Genomic DNA, 18372 nt, shown 5'->3' with positions numbered 1-18372 from the left:
CCACTGATAAGAGCCCAGAAGTTGCATGTAAGGGGCTGGGGAGGGGACGGGAGAAAGACAGAAAACTGCATCTACGCAAAGCGGGGAGCAGAGGAAGAGATAAAGAAGGTTGTATAGGGATGAGGTAGGCGGTGTGAATTGACCAGGGAAGAAATGAATTCACTATGTACTCCCCTCCCCCCTCAAAAAAAAAAAAATTATTAGGCACAAGAGTCATGGCAAGTAAGTGAGAATTTTTCAAACCCTAGCTGTCCATATGCCCCAAATTATTTAGTACAATTCTGGGTCATCCAAAGAGACAAAATATATACAATGGCTTGCAAAAGTATTTGAACCCCTAAAGTCAGCAGATTTGTGTAAATTACAAACAACACATCCACAGATTGTTCCAGTCCGTATGTTTACTGCAAACCTGCATGCAAAGTTTTTTGTTCTCTGGAAACTGGTGTGATTTGTAATTTCTACAAGAATGTCGGTATATAAAAAAAACAAAATAAATAAATAAATAAATGCTCTTAAAGTAAATTTTCAAAGTCACAATTTATTATTTATCTGCATTTTTTCTAAAAACAAAATGAAGCACTGAGAAATGCTGCTTGCATTTGGAAGCTCCAAGTCCATACAGATGAACTATATTACCCTAACAATTGGCCTCTACCTGTGAATCATTAAAAAAGGTCAGCTTTTTGGGATAAAAGACCCCCTAATTCCAGTGTGATTGGTCAGACTGAATCTGAAGGAAAGCTGTGAAAATGAAGACCTAAGGAAATTAAAGATAAAGTTAGACATGCACAAAATAATATCCAAGTGCTTGGATATCCCAGCAAGCACTGTTGGATCAATTGTGAGGAAATGGAAGCTGCATCATACAACCCAGTCACTGCCTAGACAAGGCCGTCGGTTCTCGAGCCCACTGACAGCCATGGGCTCAGAAACCGGATGCCGGCAAAATTGAGCGTCCGGTTTTCGGCCCGACAGCTGCTGGCCCATTTTACGGTTTTTTTTTCACTTTTTTTTACTCTTCGGGACCTCCGACTTAATATTGCCATGATATTAAGTCAGAGGGTGCACAGAAAAGCAGTTTTTACTGCTTTTCTGTGCACTTTCCCAGTGCCGGTAGGCGCTAATTTCTTAAAGTAAAATGTGCGGCTTGGCTGCACATTTTACTATCTGTATAGCGTGGGCATACCTAATAGGGCCCTCAACATGCATTTGCATGTTGAGGGCGCTATTAGGTGCCGCAGGTTGGACGCGCTTTTTCCGCCCCTTACTAAATAAGGGGTAAGGGAAAACGTGCGTCCAAGGGCAGGTTAACAGTGCGCTCCATCGGAGCGCACTGTACTGTATCGGCCTGTGTATTATTAATCTTCATGGGTCAGATCTTTATTAAGGAAGGGGTAGCTATGTTCCTTGCGTATAAAAAAAAAAAACGACTTCAGTTGTTCCGATAAGAAAAAAATAAATGATTCACTTTGTAATCAAACTAAACATTTACAGGGATATCTTAAAGAGAAACTATAACCTAAAGAAACAACTTGGGATTTCAAGGAGATAAATTCCCTCCTTCTCTCAAGTCACTTGGGTAAAATCTGGATATATTCTAATCTGTTGAGAAAGGAAGCTAGCAGAGATATTTTTAAAATATCTCTGCATTATTTGACTAACATCGTGCTCAGACATAAGCGTTATTAACAAAGTACACTTCTTCTGAAGGGCTTTCCAAAAATTGTGTTAGGTTCTCTAAAACCTACGAGGGTTTCTGTATATTTCTCTTATTAGCTGGTAATGGCAAGAACACCAATTTATTAACCACAGGTATTTTCAAAATCTTCAAACCTTAGGACGTCCTTTAGATATTTTTTGAAAGTTATATAAGGATCTTCTCCTAGGACTTTAGGAACGTTCAAGAGACGTAGGATCAGATGCCTATTGTAATTTTTCAGTTGTTCTAGCCTTCTGCTGGTATAACTAAAGTCCTTAATATTATATTACAGTCCGAATTCTTTGTAGTCACAATTTCCACTTTTTCAACTTGAGCTCAACCACTTGTTTTTCCACCTTTTCTTCAAGCGTATCAACTTTAGACTTTAAACGCCCCAAATTTGCCCCTTGTTCCTTAAGTGAGTGGCTTAGCCCAGCCACCAAGTCCCACAACGCACCCAGCGTTACAACCGCAGGTTTGGAGGAATTTGAAAGGACTCACCCTCAGTTTCCAATAGGGCAAAGTCCTCACTCTCCATGACTGCTCCGGACAAGTTTTCTGTTCCTTCCCGCATTCCAGTGTCCCTGCCCGGCGTCAACGAAAGAATCCTCTGGCCTCCATCGGCGTCGACAAGCTCACCGCCTGCGGGGAAACCTCCTCTTGGCCAAACAAATCCTCCCTCTGGCCCCACCTTCCGTAGTCGCACGAAGGACGTCATCTCGATGCCACGGGAAGAGAGAGGAATCAGCCAGTCTTGGGGCCTGCGGAGGATGAAGATCTGGGGGGCTTAAGGTCACCTCCCCTGGTAGTTTCGCCACTCCCTCGGCGTTCTCTACAGCGGGGACTTCGCCTCCCATTGTCAAGGCAGGAATAGGCCGGTAGGACATTATCAAGCGCTGAACGGATGGCATAGCTGCTTCAGTGGGGTAAGAGCGAACCTTGCTCTTCCGTTTTGCAGGCATCTTTAGGAAATCACTGATGTGCAGGAGAGTGTTTTCCTGACATTAACGTTGAGCCGCCATATTGTCCCCCCTCCCCCTACAATCACTTTGAAGGAGTTACAGAGTTCAGTGGCTGAGACTGGAGTGGAGGTGCACCAGTCAATCATATCAAGAGCTCTTGATACAACTAGCCTGCATGGGAGGGAGGCTACAAAGAAGCCATTACTGAAGAAAAAACACATCTGGAGTTTGCCAGAAAGTATCAGAGTGACCCAGCTAAAATGTGGGATAAGATTTTGTGGTCAGATGAGACAAAAATGGAGCTTTTTGGCCAAAATTCAAAATGCTATGGGGCCAGTGCACTGTTTTACACACAGTTGGACGTGGGTTGTGCAGGTGCAACCCAATTCCCTTATGCAATAAGAGGATTAGCGCCTCCACAACCCGCGTCCAACGCACTGGGAAATTAATAGAACTCATCACATGCAAATGAGGTTATTAGTTTAAAAAAAAAAAGTGCATCCAATACACACACACTAATGCCTGCCCGGAGCAGGTTTTAATTTCTGAGCACCCCAAAAAATTGTACAGAAAAGCAGAAAACACTGCTTTTCTGTACTTCCTCCAACTTAATATCGTGGCTGTCCTGAAAGGGGATTGGTTCTTTCACTTTCATGTGACAGGTGAGGCGGCTTAGTGCAGGTCAGACAAGGGTGCCGGCAGTCAAGTTCGGAAAATGGACGCTGAATTTATCAGCGTCCGTATTCCTAACCGGCAGCCACTGACAGTGAACCTCTCTCGGGTGTACGCTGTCAAGGAGGCGCTATTTTCGCGAAAATTATAGCAAAATGATAAATCTAGCCTTCTCTTAACTCTTCTACCTCATCATATCTCCCACTAGTAGACTTTGTCCTAGGCATCTCCTTAATGGTACTCTCGCTTTAATAAACCCGAGATAGATGCACTTAATACCTTTGCCCTTTACCTAGTCACCGAACACTACACCAGCAAGCATTAGGCTCGCCGGTTAATCCATCTTGCTTATATACTGTGTTAAACCCAGTTCTTTTGTATCCAAGTTTGATTACCCTGGTTTAATGTAAGATATCCTCATGTCATGGTTATTGTTGGAATGTAAACCGACGTGATTGGTAACTATGTTACTTGAATATCGGTATATAAAAATGCTAAATAAATAAATAAATCAATCAATCTAGGTCAAAGATTGCAAGAGGATAATGGAGCAGGTGCTAAGTATCCCTGTCAGCATTTCCAGTGGACATCAAATGATTCCGTACATCAAGATAAGCCAGATTTTTCATTAGAAACTGTATTTTAAATTCGTACTAACTGGGGGAGAAGATAAGCCAAACAAAATTTGTATTCATGTAAGTACTTTGAACTGAAAAAGCTTGGTAAACACTACTGGAAACCAGTCAGCCCAATCTAGTTTTGTTGGCACCAAGATGAGTACAAAGCATGCCATGCTGGTACCACCTAGTGATGCCATCCCTTTCCTTGCTTTCATGAATGCGATTTATAAAAATGGCCATATTTTGACTCAATTACTTGCTTCATTTGTATTCATCTATACAGATTTTTCTTTGGAGTAAGGGATGAGAGTTTCCAGATTTAAAAATTAATTCAACCACTGCTGCATTTATTTATAAAAATGAAACAGGAGTCCCAAATAATTTTACAATTTAAGTATTTTAAAACTGCTTGACAATTAAAAAAAAAAGTAAGTATATATAAACACATTAAATTTGCCATATTGGGCTAGCTCAAAGGTCCATCAAGCCCAGTATCCTGTTTCCAACAGTGGGCAATCCAGGTCATAAATGCCTGGCAAGATCCCAAAGGTAGATTTAGTTACAGTTATATATGACAGATTTTTAATTTCTCATATTTTAGCATCTCAGCTACAGATGCACTACAACAAGATTATGCCTATCAGCTATACTTTATAAAAATGGCAGTAATTTCACTATTACGGTTTAAGTTTATGTTATCTTTGAAGCTATATTTTCGACAACTTACATTCTACATCAAAAGATTAAATTATTGTGAAATCCCCCCCGTTGACAATTAAGACAGAGAGAAAAATTAAAGATCAAAACAAAATTAAATAAAGCCTGCAGCTGCACTCCTTCCCTACCCACTCTGCTGTCCCAAGCATGCTGAAGGTTTCGTGTATATCACTAAGGGCTTTTAAAATCTGCTTGGTACACGGAAGCAGCATTCCAGATGGAAAGCTGCTTCTGATCTTTGATCGCACAAAACTTTTGCATGTATTCGAAACACGATGCAAACTTGACTTTCTTATTTAACAACGGCTGATTCCTTAAAAGAACAAAACAAAACACCACTACCAGCTCTGTGCAAGGAAAAGTGAACACAAAAGCAAGAGAGAAAACAATGTTGTAGACACTGACCTGGAAAGCCATGTCTGACAGGAAATGGCACCTAATTTTATTTTTATTGCTTATCCTGGGTTTTGTTTACCTGCCAACCCAAACTAGAGGGCAAAACAACCACCACAGCGAAAATCCATACACTTTTTTTTCGTTTACTCAATTCAACAGCAACCCAAGCTTCAGCAACCCTCTCATCAAACAGACCTACCAGCAAAGCAGATTATGAAGGAGGCATAAAGTACTTACAGTCATCCAGGTCATCCTGCAAATCGACAAAATAGAGGGGGATGTCTGCAAGGGAGGCAAAGAGGACAGGTTACAGCCCAGGCCTTAACGGATAGCTCCTCACCTTTCCACCTGGCTGCCCTCTTTTTATTCTGCTTGTTTAAAACGACAGAAATGTAAAAGTTCTTGCCCTCCCTTCCCCCTGCTCCACCGTAAAAACGGAATTGATCCACTTACCACCGGCCATCTTGGAGGTGACACCGGGGCGGGGAAAAGGAGGGTCGCGCCCCCCCCCCCCCTCCTCACTTCCTGGAAGGGGACAAACTCCCTCCCCTCCTTCCTCAGGGACACCAAAAAAAAAAGGAGAGAGGGGAAACAGATGGTAGGAATAAGTAAATCTCTAGCTTTGCCGGGGGGAGGGGATGACGGAAGTCCGGCTTTCCTGACACTCAGCGGAAGGTGCGAGAAAGATAAACAAAGAATGGGCGGGAGAGGCTGGGGAGAGAGGGGGGGGCGGAGCCTCGCTCACGTGACGCCCCGGCCATCCCAAGATGGCGGCAGGTAGGCGGCGGCCGCTGCAGCCGCTGGCTGGGAGGTTTGGCCTGCTGTGACCGCCCTCCTCCTCCTCCTCCAGGAAGCCGGCTGAAGGGGGCCGCAGTTCATGCAGCTGCTCGACGTGAACTTCCGGGGCTCGGAGCGGCGGCCGAGGGCCCCCTGACCCGGAGCTTCCCGCCCGCAAGGGGATGCCGTTGGCCTCACGGCCGGCTCAGGCCCCCGCACCATGGCTCTGAGGGAGCTGAAAGTTTGCCTGCTCGGGGTAAGGGAGGCGACTCTGGCGCTCCTCGGCGGACTTGTGTTTATTTTACGTTTCCTTCTCCCCCCCCCTTCCCACCCCTTTCATTGCTGTCACTCCCCCCCCCCCTCCCCTCCGCCTCCATATTACACTCGCCTAATCTGTTGTGACATATCGTCAAACGGGGCGCGCGCTGACCGGGGCCTGCAGGCGGCCCAGAGTCACCTTGTAAGCGTTAAACCGCTCCGATTCACGGATTCCTGCTTTTTAACCCATGCCCTTCCAGCGTAGAGTAAATGGAAGGCAGATCGCCACCCTTGGTAAGCTGCCGGCGGTGACTGAGCCGAGCCGACCCGCTACCACCACCACCACCGCCGCCGCGGAGTCGAGCCAAACTGCTTCTCCTATAGAAGTGCAAAGCGGACAAAACCTTCTAGAGCCTGAGCCTCACCTGTCGGATTCCCCCGGATCATGTTCCTGTACGCCTGTTCCAACTTCCCCGTGCAGAAAGTGAATGCGTCTGGATACAAGCTGCGGGAAGGTCTCGTGGTCATGCTGGTGGCTGGGCAGACTGGATGGATCATCTGCCGTCATTTACTATGTTACTATGATTGGCCACGGGACAGGCACTTTTTAATCCACACCTGTAATCTTCCATTTTACTGTTTACATTTGTCAGCGCCTAATTTAAAATAGGTTTACAGATTTACCTGTTATCTGTATGCCTCTAGAATCTGGCTTTAACCTTCTGACTGCAGCCGTGGTACTACATTTAGAGCAGACCACATTATGTTCCAAACCTGGAATTTAGAACTAACCTTTTATCTGTGCGTTAGTTTTAAGGTGCTATTGGTAAGAAAAATAATTTTATTCTGTAAATATATACATAGTTTGTGCTGTTTTGTGGACTTAAACTGTCTTCATTTCCCTCTAAAAAGAACGGTTAATTTGTCAATCTTTACTAGATTTCGCTATGGATGAGAAACATTTACCGTAGTATTTTTATATTTGTTGATGGACCTCATGTTCTTTTTCAGGACACTGGGGTAGGCAAGTCCAGCATTGTGTGGAGATTCGTAGAAGACAGTTTTGATCCTAACATAAATCCAACAATAGGGTAAGGAGTAATACAAACTTTATTTTAAGCTAATGCTGTTCAGAGGCTTTGCACATGAGTGGCCCATTCAAACTGTTTGCAACCATGCTTCTCTGCTTTTTCACGGAGGGTTTGTCATCCAGTTGGAATAGATTTTCCAGTGAATAAAGCCAAAGTATTCTACTTATCACTAAAATTAGCTTCTCAGAATTTTCTCTTTAATGAATGATATTCTTGTCATACTGTGTTGCTTTTCTCTATTGGTGCCATTTAGGTTATTCAGGTTTCAGTGTTTTTTTGTTTGGTGTTTTTTTGTACCTTACGACGGGAAAATGTAAATAGAAGGAAGAGAATGTGAGTAAAAAGGTATGTGCAAAATCCTTTTAATAGTACTGTGGTGTGGAGGGGGGTATTTTTTTTATTTTTACAGATGTGTGCCCCCACACACACACCTTTCCCTCCCCAAATGAACTTTTCTATATTTAAATCAGTGACTCAGATTATTACAGTAGATCATGGTTTTACTTTAAGGCTGTCCCGTTTTGATTGCAACAGTGTTTGAGACGTACAAGTCCACACAGAAGCACCCTTTTCAGCAATTTATGAAGCACTCCTGAAGAAGCGATCTCTTTAGCGCGAAACACCGGCTGCTGTCGGGGGATTTAACTCTTGGGGACCAGCTGACATTCTAAGACTGTTCTATACTTAAAAAAACATACTTTATAACATCTAACCGCAAGTGACGAGTAGTCCGGACGGCAAGTGTTTTTCACTGCCGTTGTCTGGCTTGCTGATGCGGTATCATTTAAAAAATTGATTTTTTTTTATTATATCTGTGGTCTGCACAGCATTTAAATTTCATTCTACTTTGTCTTTTTTTGATTTGAGTTTTGATTGATAAGACAAGTGCCGCAGTTCTTTGTTGCATTGTTTTGTTTACTTTAAGTGGCACAGCAACATTAAGGTATCCTTCATTCATGGGGGTCTAGTTTGGAAGACAGTTCTAAAAATGGATTTTAAGCATGGCAGGGTGGTGGTAAATGGAGTTCAGCCCAAGAGAAAGGGGCATTACTAGTGGTGTGCTGCAGGAATCTCTCCTTTGGCTATTTTTTTCTTTAAGATTTAGCATGCACCTTGTCATGGTAGCTGAAGGCAAGTTACATTTAGGTAGAGTAGACATTTCCTGTCCCCAGAGGGCTTGCAATCTAGGTTATACCTGAAGCAGTGGAAGGTGAAGTGACTTGCTTAAGGTCACAAGGAGCCTCATTGGAATTGGAACCCTGGCTTCCCTGGTTCTAAGTCTGCTGCTCTAACCACTAGGCTACTCCTTTTTCAACATTTTTGTAAACAATATTGCGGAAGGGCCTTCAGGAAAGGTTTGTCTCATTACAGATGAGACAAAATCTTCAATAGGGTAGGCACCTAGGAAGGTGTAGAAAACATGAAGAGGGATCTAGTGAATCTTGAGGAATGGTCTAGATTCTGCAGGCTAAGGTTTAATGCAAAAAATGCAGGGTCATGCGTCCAGGATGCAAAAACTCCAGGGAACAGTATAGTATGGGGATAAAATTCTTCTATGCATGAATCAAGTTCTGACTCTGGGAGTGAGCATATCTGATCTTAAGGTGGACAAACAAGTGGATAAGGTGGTGGCAAAAACCAGAAAGCTGCTTGGGTGCATAAGAAAAGGAATGGTCAGCAGAAAAAAGGTGATATTGCTACTCTGTAAATCTGTGGTGCGACCTCATTTGCAATGGAGACTGCACCTTTAAAAGGATAATAACCAGATGGAGCTGGTTCAAAGAGTGGCTACTAAAATGGTCAGAAACTTCATTGTAAAGCATATGGCAGCAGACTTAAGGATCTAAACATGTATATTCTAGAAGAAAGACAAGATAGGGAAGATGTGATAGACCTTTAAATACCTTTTTAAGGTATTTAAACAGAGGAATTGGGCCTCTTTCGATGAAAGGGTCATGGGCTGAGGGTGAATTGGGATAGGCTTAAAAGTAATCCAAGCAAATATTTATGGAGAGGGTAGTTGATGCATGGAACAGCCTCCCAGTGGGGGTGGTGGCAACCAGGACAGTATCTGAATTCAAGAAGGCATGGGACAAGCACAGGAGGTCTCTGATGGAATGGTAGGAATAAGAGAGAGACCATATGGTCTACTATGTTCCTAGTATCAGCTTAAGACAGCTCAAGAGTGCAGTTGGTTGTCATTTGCTTTATGCTCACTGCATTTGACGAGTACTACGTATTTTGGAATTTGTCCAATCCAGGCTGGTCGGTGATCTTCCATAGAGCCAAGTGGAATGCTATGTATAGAGAGCAAGGTCACTTATTAGTCTGGGGGAGCACAGAGAGCCAGCAGTGGTGGCAAAACATCTTGAGTTCCATTATATAACTTCCCCTCCCCCCCTTCCATTAGGGCATACAATATACTGTGATTGGTGGTATTCCTCCACATTTTTAACATACCTGTAGGTATCTACTTTATCTAGCTGTCTTCTATTTTTATGGTGAATAAAGATAAGTAGTTTTCACTTTAAAGGGTGTTGTGTGCAGAGTGCTGTAGACAGAGGCAGTTAACAACCCTAATAGAAGGCATGGGAGTAACTGCATAGAGTGGCAGTTACCCTCATGCCTTTTGTTTCGGGGTTATAACCTGCATGGAATGACAATTAAAAGCTAAAAACCTTGCTGACAGAGTGGATGGATTATTTTTGTTTTTATCTGTCGTCATTTACCATATTAGTATGATTGCCTTATGGAATATGCAACCAGCATTATTCAGAAAGGACTTATTCCAGTTCTGTGCCTATGGTTAAAATAGCATGATTAACCTTTATTTCTGGGTCTATGGAAAAAGGCTTCATCATATTTCCAAATATTTTTGTAGAGTATTGGACTCCCACAACATTATAAACCACATTACAAAACATTTTGTTTGTGTCATGTGATTTTATTAATGTCAGTGTTACACTCCCTATCTCTCTGGCATTCCAATGGCACCCTGAGACCTCAGGCTTCTCTGACACCATCCCGGCATCACACTGCTTCCAGGGGTGCAGCACTGCAATTCCCAAACCTTTATATGGGGACTTCTGTGCCACTGGCTGATGTCATCAGTGCCTGGATATATAAGGAAGCTTTCTGCAACCACCAGTACCTCAGCAACAAGTCTCTTCGAGCCTTGTCATTGATTCTTCTGTTTGCCTGTACACTCCCGGTTCTGACTTCTGCTCACTCCTGGATTTCGTCTGATTGCCCCCTGCCCTGCACCTTGATTGTACACCACCTGCCCTGACCTCTGCTGTCCCTCCAGTTCTCACTCTCTATCAGGACGATACAGTAAAACCCGCGGGAGAGCCGGCGCTCCAAGGCGAGCGCCCGCTGTCCCGACGCGTGCACAGGCCACTCTCCTGTGCGCGCGATTTAGTATGCAAATGAGGGCCCACGGTAAAAAGAGGCGCTAGGGACAAGAGCGCATCCCTAGCGCCTCCTTTTTGACAGGAGTGGCGGCTGTCAGCGAGTTTGACAGCCGACACTCAATTTTGCCAGCGTCTGTTCTCAAACCCGCTGACAGCCACAGTTTCGGAAAACGGACGCCGGCATAATTGACCATCCGTCTTCCGGGCCGATTTAAAAAAAAAAAAATAATTTAATTTCCCTGTACGTACCAGGATCAGTCCAGGACACCTGGGTTGTGACTCCGCACCAGTAGATGGAGACAGACTAAAACTTGTGGGCGGAGCCATATATGCCCCTGTGCCAGTCACAGCCCCTCAGTCTTACTCTGTCTCCAGTAGATGGTGCAGGTCCGGTCACAGCTCCTCCCTGCCCTGATTCTGGTACTCCGTCAGGGTTGGTTTTTTCTTTCCTTTGGGTTAGGCCAGGTTAGGCTTTTGGTTTTGTAATTGGAATTTTTGCCAAATTGTCACTGACGTCCGTCTGCCCTGCCTCCCAGGGGGGTTGAGAGGTCCTGAGGGGACTACCCCCCCCCCCCGGTTGAGGCCACTGCTAGGGGCGAGGACCCAGTTTTGCTATTTAGCAGTGTCAGGGGTGACACCGGGGAGCCCGGTTCACTCACCCCTGCTGGACTAGGGCTCCAGGACCGCGGACAGCGACAGGCCTTGTTTTTTTTGTAAAAAAAAAAAAAAAAAAAAAAGTTTTGTCTGTTTTTTGTTCCGGCTCTCTGTTCCTTGCGTCGCCGCTCTCGGGGGGGGCGCCGCTGACAGGGGGGAGGCTGCTCCTTGCGTCGCCGCTCTCGGGGGGGCGCCGCTGACAGGGGGGAGGCCGTTCGCGCGACTTTTGTTTTCTTCATTTTGATTTCTGTTGCGGCCCTCTTCGCGCCGTTTCACCGGCATGCCTCGTGGCTCCGCTTGCCGAGCCTGCGGCTCGGCGCGCGCGCGTCTCTCTCGCGTCGGTCTTTGCGCTTCCTGCATCCCGGGCGATGAAGGGTCGTCCGGGACGTCTCGGGGGGCTCGCGTGCGGCGCGCGCGACCACCGCCGAGCGGGGGGGGGAGCGTTGGAGAAGCCCCAGGATTTGTTCCCGCTCAGCGCGGGAGTGGCGGCCATTTTAGCCACGGGCCGCGAAATGGCGCGGGAAGCGGCAGGGCCTGCGGCCTTGCCTCCGGCGCTGTCTCCTCAGCGGGACCCGGCGGGGGGGGGGTCCCTCGGGGGACCCGGGGTCCCCGGGGAGCCCAGCGGAGGCTGATTCGGGTTCCAGCTCTTTTTCAGAGGACTTTGCGCTTTTGTTGCGCAAAGTCCTGAAATGTAGGAAAAGTAAGGGCAAGCGCGGCCGGAGGGAGTCCCGCAGGGCTCCGCCGCTGAAGAAGTCCAACAGTGGGGCCCCGAGTGATTCCAGGGGGAAACGTCCTCCGCGTGGCGTCCCACAGGAGGCGGACCCGGATTCCTCCACGGGGGCGGACACTGATGCCTCTGAAGAGCCACAACAAGGGACCGATGACGTGGCAGGGGACGGATCCGCTCCAGCTGCAGCAGGAAAGGCGTCACAGGCAGCGGAGGGCGACGATCCCAAGGTGGTCCGGCTATTCCGTAGGGAAGAATTGCCACCTCTAATTCCAGCCATTCTCCAGGAACTGGGAATAGACCCCCCTCCTCCGGCGGTGGTTCGTCAAGAAGCGAACATGGATCCGGTCCTGTTGGGCCTCACGGGTCCGGCAGTGGCTTTTCCGTTCCATTTTTCTTCAACGGACATCATGTTCCGGGAATGGGACACTCCGGAGTTAGGTTTTAAGGTCAGCAAGGCCATGGACAAGCTTTACCCTCTCCCGGAGGATGCGCTGGACCTTCTCAAGTTCCCCAAGGTGGATTCAGCGGTTTCGGCGGTAACGAAGAGATCTACTATTCCAGTTACGGGAGCGACAGCCCTTCGGGACCTTCAGGACAGGAAGCTGGAAGTACAGCTCAAGAAGATTTTTGAGGTTTCAGCGCTAGGAATTCGGGCCGCCATGTGTATGAATTTCGCTTTGAGAGCTAGCTTGCGCTGGGCTCAGGTCCTCCAAGCCAATGCGGATCTTTCGGCGGAGGAGGCAGCACAAGCGGATAAGTTGGAAGCGGCAATAGCATATGGTGCAGATGCACTCCACGATCTACTGCGCACTTCGTCTAGATCCCTAGTGGCGGCTGTCTCGGCGAGCCGCCTCCTGTGGCTCCGCAACTGGGCGGCGGATGGCTCTTCTAAGGCTCACCTCGGGGCGCTGCCTTTCAAGGGTAAGTTACTGTTTGGCAAGGAATTAGATGATTTAATGGCTTCCCTGGGGGAAAATAGGGCTTTCAGGTTGCCTGAAGATAGATCCAGGTCGCGGTCTTCCTTTGCATCCAGGTCCCGTTTTCGTGGGCCCAGGAAGGCGCGCCCTCAAAGGTCGTCGGGGCAATCCTACAGGTCTTCCTCCTCCCGTACCCCACAGTGGCGGCAGCAGCAGCAGTCTTTTCACCAGCAGTCCTTTCGTGGGAGGCGCTATGGTAGACCAGGGGGTGCCCTGGCCATCATGGCGCCCAAATCTTCACAATGAAAGGGGGTCGGCCCTTCTCCCGCCGCAGCCTCAGCACGCCGTTCCCAACGTCGGGGCGCGGTTGCTGTCGTTCTACGAGAGATGGGCCGGAATAACGTCGGACCAGTGGGTCCTCACCGTGATAAGACACAGCTACGCGTTAGATTTTGCTCGCACTCCAGTGGACAAGTTCCTTGTGTCACCCTGCAAGGCTCCCGAGAAGAAGGCGGCGGTGCTAGACACCATCCGCCGCCTAGAGGACTTGGGAGCCATCTCCCCCGTTCCGGCCGGCCAGCACGGCAAAGGCCGTTACTCCATTTACTTCATCGTACCAAAGAAGGACGGCACGTTCCGACCAATTCTGGATCTCAAAGGGGTGAACCGATGCCTTCGCGTTCCTCGCTTCAAAATGGAGACGATCCGGTCAGTCATCGCCGTGGTCCGGCCAGGCGAGTTCCTGGCCTCCCTGGACCTCACGGAGGCGTATCTTCACATAGGCATTCAGCCGTCGTTCCAACGCTTCCTCAGATTCTGCATTCTGGGCCGGCATTACCAGTTTCGGGCGCTCCCGTTTGGGCTCGCAACGGCCCCTCGTACATTCACGAAGGTGATGGTCGTGGTGGCGGCGCAACTGCGCCGAGAAGGTCTCCTGGTCCATCCTTACCTGGACGATTGGTTGATTCGGGCGAAGTCCGAGGATCAGTGTCGGATGGCGGTGGCCAAGGTCCTCCATCTGTTGCAGTCCCTGGGATGGGTGGTCAACTTCAGCAAGAGTCATCTGACACCCACGCAGTCCTTGGAATATCTAGGAGCTCTTTTCGACACGAAGCAGGGCAAAGTGTTTCTGTCGCTCGAAAGGAGGGGCAAACTGCAAACTCAGGTGCACCGCTTGTTGTCTCTTCGCCAGCCGCGGGTCTGCGACTACCTTACGGTCCTGGGGTCTATGGCTTCCACGCTGGCGCTGGTTCCCTGGGCGTTCGCTCATCTGCGACCCTTACAGTCATCCTTGCTTTCCCGCTGGAAGCCGGTCTCGGAGGACTTCCATTTACCGCTTCCTCTAGTGGGACACGCGAGGTCCAGCCTGCGGTGGTGGCTGGATCCCAGTCATCTTTCCGCCGGAGTCTCTCTCCTGGTGCCCAGTTGGACAGTGGTGACCACGGATGCCAGCCTCTCCGGTTGGGGAGCGGTCTGCCTAGGGAGCTCAGTTCAAGGCCTATGGTCAGTGTCGCAAGCCCAGTGGTCTATCAATCGCCTAGAGACCAGGGCGGTCCGTCTGGCTCTGCAGGCGTTTCTACCATTGCTGCGGGGAAAGGCCAGTCCGAGTGTTGTCGGACAATGCGACCACCGTGGCATACATCAACCGGCAGGGGGGGACACGGAGCCCCCAGGTGGCAGAAGAAGCTCAGCGCTTGATGGCCTGGTCGGAGCTACATCTCAGCAACCTCGCAGCGTCTCACATAGCGGGAGTCGACAACGTGCAGGCGGACTATCTCAGCCGGCATCGTCTGGATCCCGGAGAGTGGGAGCTGGGGGACGAAGCATTTCTTCTCATTTGCGAAACGTGGGGGGTGCCCCACATGGATCTGATGGCCACGTGGCACAACGCGAAGGCCCCGCGATTTTACAGTCGACGTCGAGAGCGGGGGGCAGAAGGCGTCGATGCGTTGGTGCTTCCCTGGCCTACGGATGTGCTGCTCTACGTGTTTCCCCCGTGGCCGATGATCGGCAAGATTCTACGGCGCATAGAGTTGCATCCGGCCAACGTGATCTTGGTGGCACCGGAGTGGCCTCGCCGGCCGTGGTTCGCAGACCTCGTACAACTGGCAGTAGCGGCACCCCTTCGGTTCCAGGGAATGGCGGCCCTACTCCATCAGGGCCCCGTCTGTTTGGAGGATGCGGATCACTTCTGTCTCGCGGCATGGCTTTTGAGAGGAATAGACTGAAGAGAAAAGGTTATTCAGATGCGGTGGTGGCCACGCTGCTGCGTTCCAGGAAGCAGTCGACGTCTTTGGCTTACGTCCGTGTCTGGGTAGTCTTTGAGGACTGGTGCGTGCAGCGCGGGGTGGTCCCCACTTCGGCTTCCGTCTCTGATGTTCTGGCGTTCCTCCAGGCGGGTCTGGCCAAAGGTCTGGCGTGCAGTTCCCTACGGGTCCAAGTGGCGGCGCTTGGGTGTTTGCGAGGTAAGTCTCTGGCGCTTCACCCGGATATTGCTCGTTTCCTTCGGGGTGCTAAGCACCTTCGCCCCCCGTTACGTCTTCCTTGTCCGGCTTGGAACCTCAATTGGGTTCTTTCCGCTCTATGCACGGCGCCGTTTGAGCCCTTGAAACGCGCAACTCTTAAGGATCTCACTTTAAAGACGGCATTCTTGGTGGCGATTGCCTCGGCACGGCGGGTTTCCGAGTTACAGGCCCTGTCTTGTAGGGAACCTTTCTTGCGTATCTCCGATTCGGGGGTTTCCTTACGGACGGTTCCTTCCTTTCTTCCGAAAGTGGTCTCGTCGTTTCATGTGAATCAATCGGTGGAGTTGCCCGCTTTTGCGTGCGGAGGCTCCTCTGTTACAGAAGAGAGGGAGTTACGGAAACTTGACGTACGGAGATCCCTTCTCCGATATCTGGAGGTCACTAATCCGTTTCGGGTCACAGATCATCTGTTTGTCCTGTTCTCTGGACCAAAGAAAGGAGCTGCAGCGTCCCGCACAACGATCGCTCGTTGGCTCAAGGAGGCCATTGGTTCGGCGTACTTGGTGAGGGGAAAACCTCTTCCTGTGGGGCTGCGGGCTCACTCGACTCGATCTCAAGCAGCGTCTTGGGCGGAAGCTTCTCAGGTGTCGCCTCAAGAGATTTGTAGGGCGGCCACCTGGAAGTCGTTGCATACTTTTATCCGGCATTACCGGCTGGATGTCCGGGCTACCGACTCCGGGGGTTTTGGAGAGAGGGTTCTCCGAGCGGGACTCTCTGCTTCCCACCCTCAGTAGGTTGCTCTGGTACATCCCAGGTGTCCTGGACTGATCCTGGTACATACAGGGAAAGGAAAATTAGTTTCTTACCTGATAATTTTCGTTCCTGTAGTACCAAGGATCAGTCCAGGATCCCGCCCGCAGTGCTGCGCTGAAGTAATGGAGAGTCCGCTCTGTGTTTTTGATTTGCTCTGTTTCGCTTGTTCGCTCTCTCGGTTGGAGAGCCCGGTTCCAGAAGGGGTGTTTCTTCCCCGTTAGTTAGCGGTATCTAGTTTTGTTCACTTCTCTGGTTGTGTTCTACTTTGACATTCCGTAAGACTGAGGGGCTGTGACTGGCACAGGGGCATATATGGCTCCGCCCACAAGTTTTAGTCTGTCTCCATCTACTGGTGCGGAGTCACAACCCAGGTGTCCTGGACTGATCCTTGGTACTACAGGAACGAAAATTATCAGGTAAGAAACTAATTTTCCTTTTGGGGCCTCCAACTTAATATTGCTATGATATTAAGTCGGAGGGTGTACAGAAAAGCAGTTTTTTCTGCTTTTCTGTACACTTCCTCGGCGCTGGCAGAAAACGCCAGCCTTTGGGCAGGTGTTAATTTTTGAAAGTAAAATGTGCGGCTTCGCTGCACATTTTGCTTTCTGGATCGTGTGGGAATAATTAATAGGGCCATCAACATGCATTTGCATGTTGCGGGTGCTATTAGTTTTGGGGGGGTTGGCCGTGCATTTTCGACGCGCTGTTACCCCTTACTGTATAAGAGGTAAAGCTAGCGCGTTGAAAATGCGCTGCCAAACCCGGACTAACAGTGCACTCCACTGGAGTATACTGTACTGTATCAGCCCGTATGTGCTCCAGCTTCTGGATCCTTCCACCTGCTGTAACCTGTCCCAAACTAGATGCCAGAGTATAGAAGCTAGGAAAGGCAAAGTAAGAACATGCCATACTAGGTCAGACCAAGGGACTATCAAGGCCAGCATCCTGTTTCCAACAGTGGCCAATCCAGGCCATAAGAACCTGGCAAGTGGCCAAACACTAAGTCTATTCCATGTTACCATTGCTAATGGCAGTGGCTATTCTCTAAGTGAACTTAATAGCAGGTAATGGACTTCTCCTCCAAGAACTTATCCAATCCCTTTTTAAACACAGCTATACTAACTGCACTAACCACATCCTATGGCAACAAATTCCAGAGTTTAATTGTGCGTTGAGTGAAAAAGAACTTGCTCTGATTAGTTTTAAATGTGCTACATGCTAACTTCATGGAGTGCCCCCTAGTCTTTGTATTATCCGAAAGAGTAAATAACCGATTCACATCTACCCGTTCTAGACCTCTCATGATTTTAAACACCTCTATCATATCCCCCCTCAGCTGTCTCTTCTCCTTATCTTCCTTTCTTCCTTTTTATTTTTTGGCCTTCCCTGACTTGCATTCCAGTACTTAGTTTGGACTCATTTAACATAAGTTTGCTTTTATATAGTGCTTCTCACCTGGACTGGATCCTAAAACCTTATGGTTTGATACTTCAGAAACATCAGTGCATTCACTTCTGGGAGGGAGTTTGGACACCAGTTTGAGGGGCCGATATGATAAAACCCATTTTAAAGCTTGCAGTTTTTTCTAGCATGGATTTTTTTCTTACTTGTTAAAGCACATGAATATGGGATTCAAGTAAGCAAATGGTATGGAAATGCACCACATGTTTAAAAAAAAAAAAAAAAGTCATACACTAAAGGAAAAAGCACAAGTAAAGCGAAAAACAGCAGCAGAATCTTGCCACATTCACCAAAGTAAAAGAAAACAATTGGAAATACTGCACCTTTTAATTATTGCTGAATATAATGTGGATGATGGGAGTTTGCCCACAGAGAAATGAACTAAATCTCCAGGGGAAAAGACACTTCATTTTCCAACCTTTCATACAGCACATCAGCATGGATTTGACGGTGGTATGATGAAAGGGAATAAAAGATCATTATTTCTTGAAAAGGGAAGTTGAGAGAATAACAAGAAGGAATACAATAGGGGGAAAAAAAACTCCCAAGGTTGCGCATGATTTATTCTTGGACAAGAACAGGCATAGCCCTTCTTCCAGAGCTCTTCAGCACTATTTCAGTAGTGGCCTCTCTGAGAGAGAGTGTATAATTAGCCAAAGAGAGGGGATCCCGGGCTGTCCTGGTCATGCACACAAATCAGTGCCCCCATTCCACCCCATCCTGC

At 48.3% G+C, this 18372-nt stretch overlaps 2 protein-coding genes across 6 annotated transcripts in view; one reads left to right on the top strand and one right to left on the bottom strand.

Moving 5' to 3' along the window:
- The window catches only part of LOC115097178 (serine/threonine-protein phosphatase 4 regulatory subunit 1-like), a 173584-nt gene extending 167000 nt beyond the window's left edge, over positions 1 to 6584 (bottom strand). The window contains exons 1-2 of one of the 3 annotated variants that reach the window (XM_029612754.1): positions 6530 to 6584; positions 5307 to 5351 (exon numbers count right to left, since the gene is read on the bottom strand). In XM_029612754.1, coding sequence (XP_029468614.1) covers positions 5307 to 5351; positions 6530 to 6551 — 67 coding nt within the window. In that variant the 5' untranslated portion in view covers positions 6552 to 6584. Of the gene's footprint in view, positions 1 to 5306; positions 5352 to 5522; positions 5746 to 6529 lie in introns of those variants that run through there. The other 2 variants (XM_029612752.1, XM_029612753.1) reach the window with 2 other exon arrangements.
- Positions 5800 to 18372, top strand: part of RAB22A (RAB22A, member RAS oncogene family) — a 97058-nt gene continuing 84485 nt past the window's right edge. Inside the window, exons 1-2 of one of the 3 annotated variants that reach the window (XM_029612759.1) lie at positions 5800 to 6102; positions 7116 to 7195. In XM_029612759.1, the coding sequence (XP_029468619.1) occupies positions 6067 to 6102; positions 7116 to 7195 (116 nt within the window). In that variant the 5' untranslated portion in view covers positions 5800 to 6066. Of the gene's footprint in view, positions 6103 to 6324; positions 6399 to 6429; positions 6931 to 7115; positions 7196 to 18372 lie in introns of those variants that run through there. The other 2 variants (XM_029612760.1, XM_029612758.1) reach the window with 2 other exon arrangements.

Source organism: Rhinatrema bivittatum, chromosome 8, assembly GCF_901001135.1.
Source record: "Rhinatrema bivittatum chromosome 8, aRhiBiv1.1, whole genome shotgun sequence".
Taxonomy (NCBI): Eukaryota; Metazoa; Chordata; class Amphibia; order Gymnophiona; family Rhinatrematidae; genus Rhinatrema; species Rhinatrema bivittatum.
The sequence above is the reverse complement of the archived record's forward strand: the minus strand, read 5'-3'. Positions and strand labels throughout refer to the sequence as shown.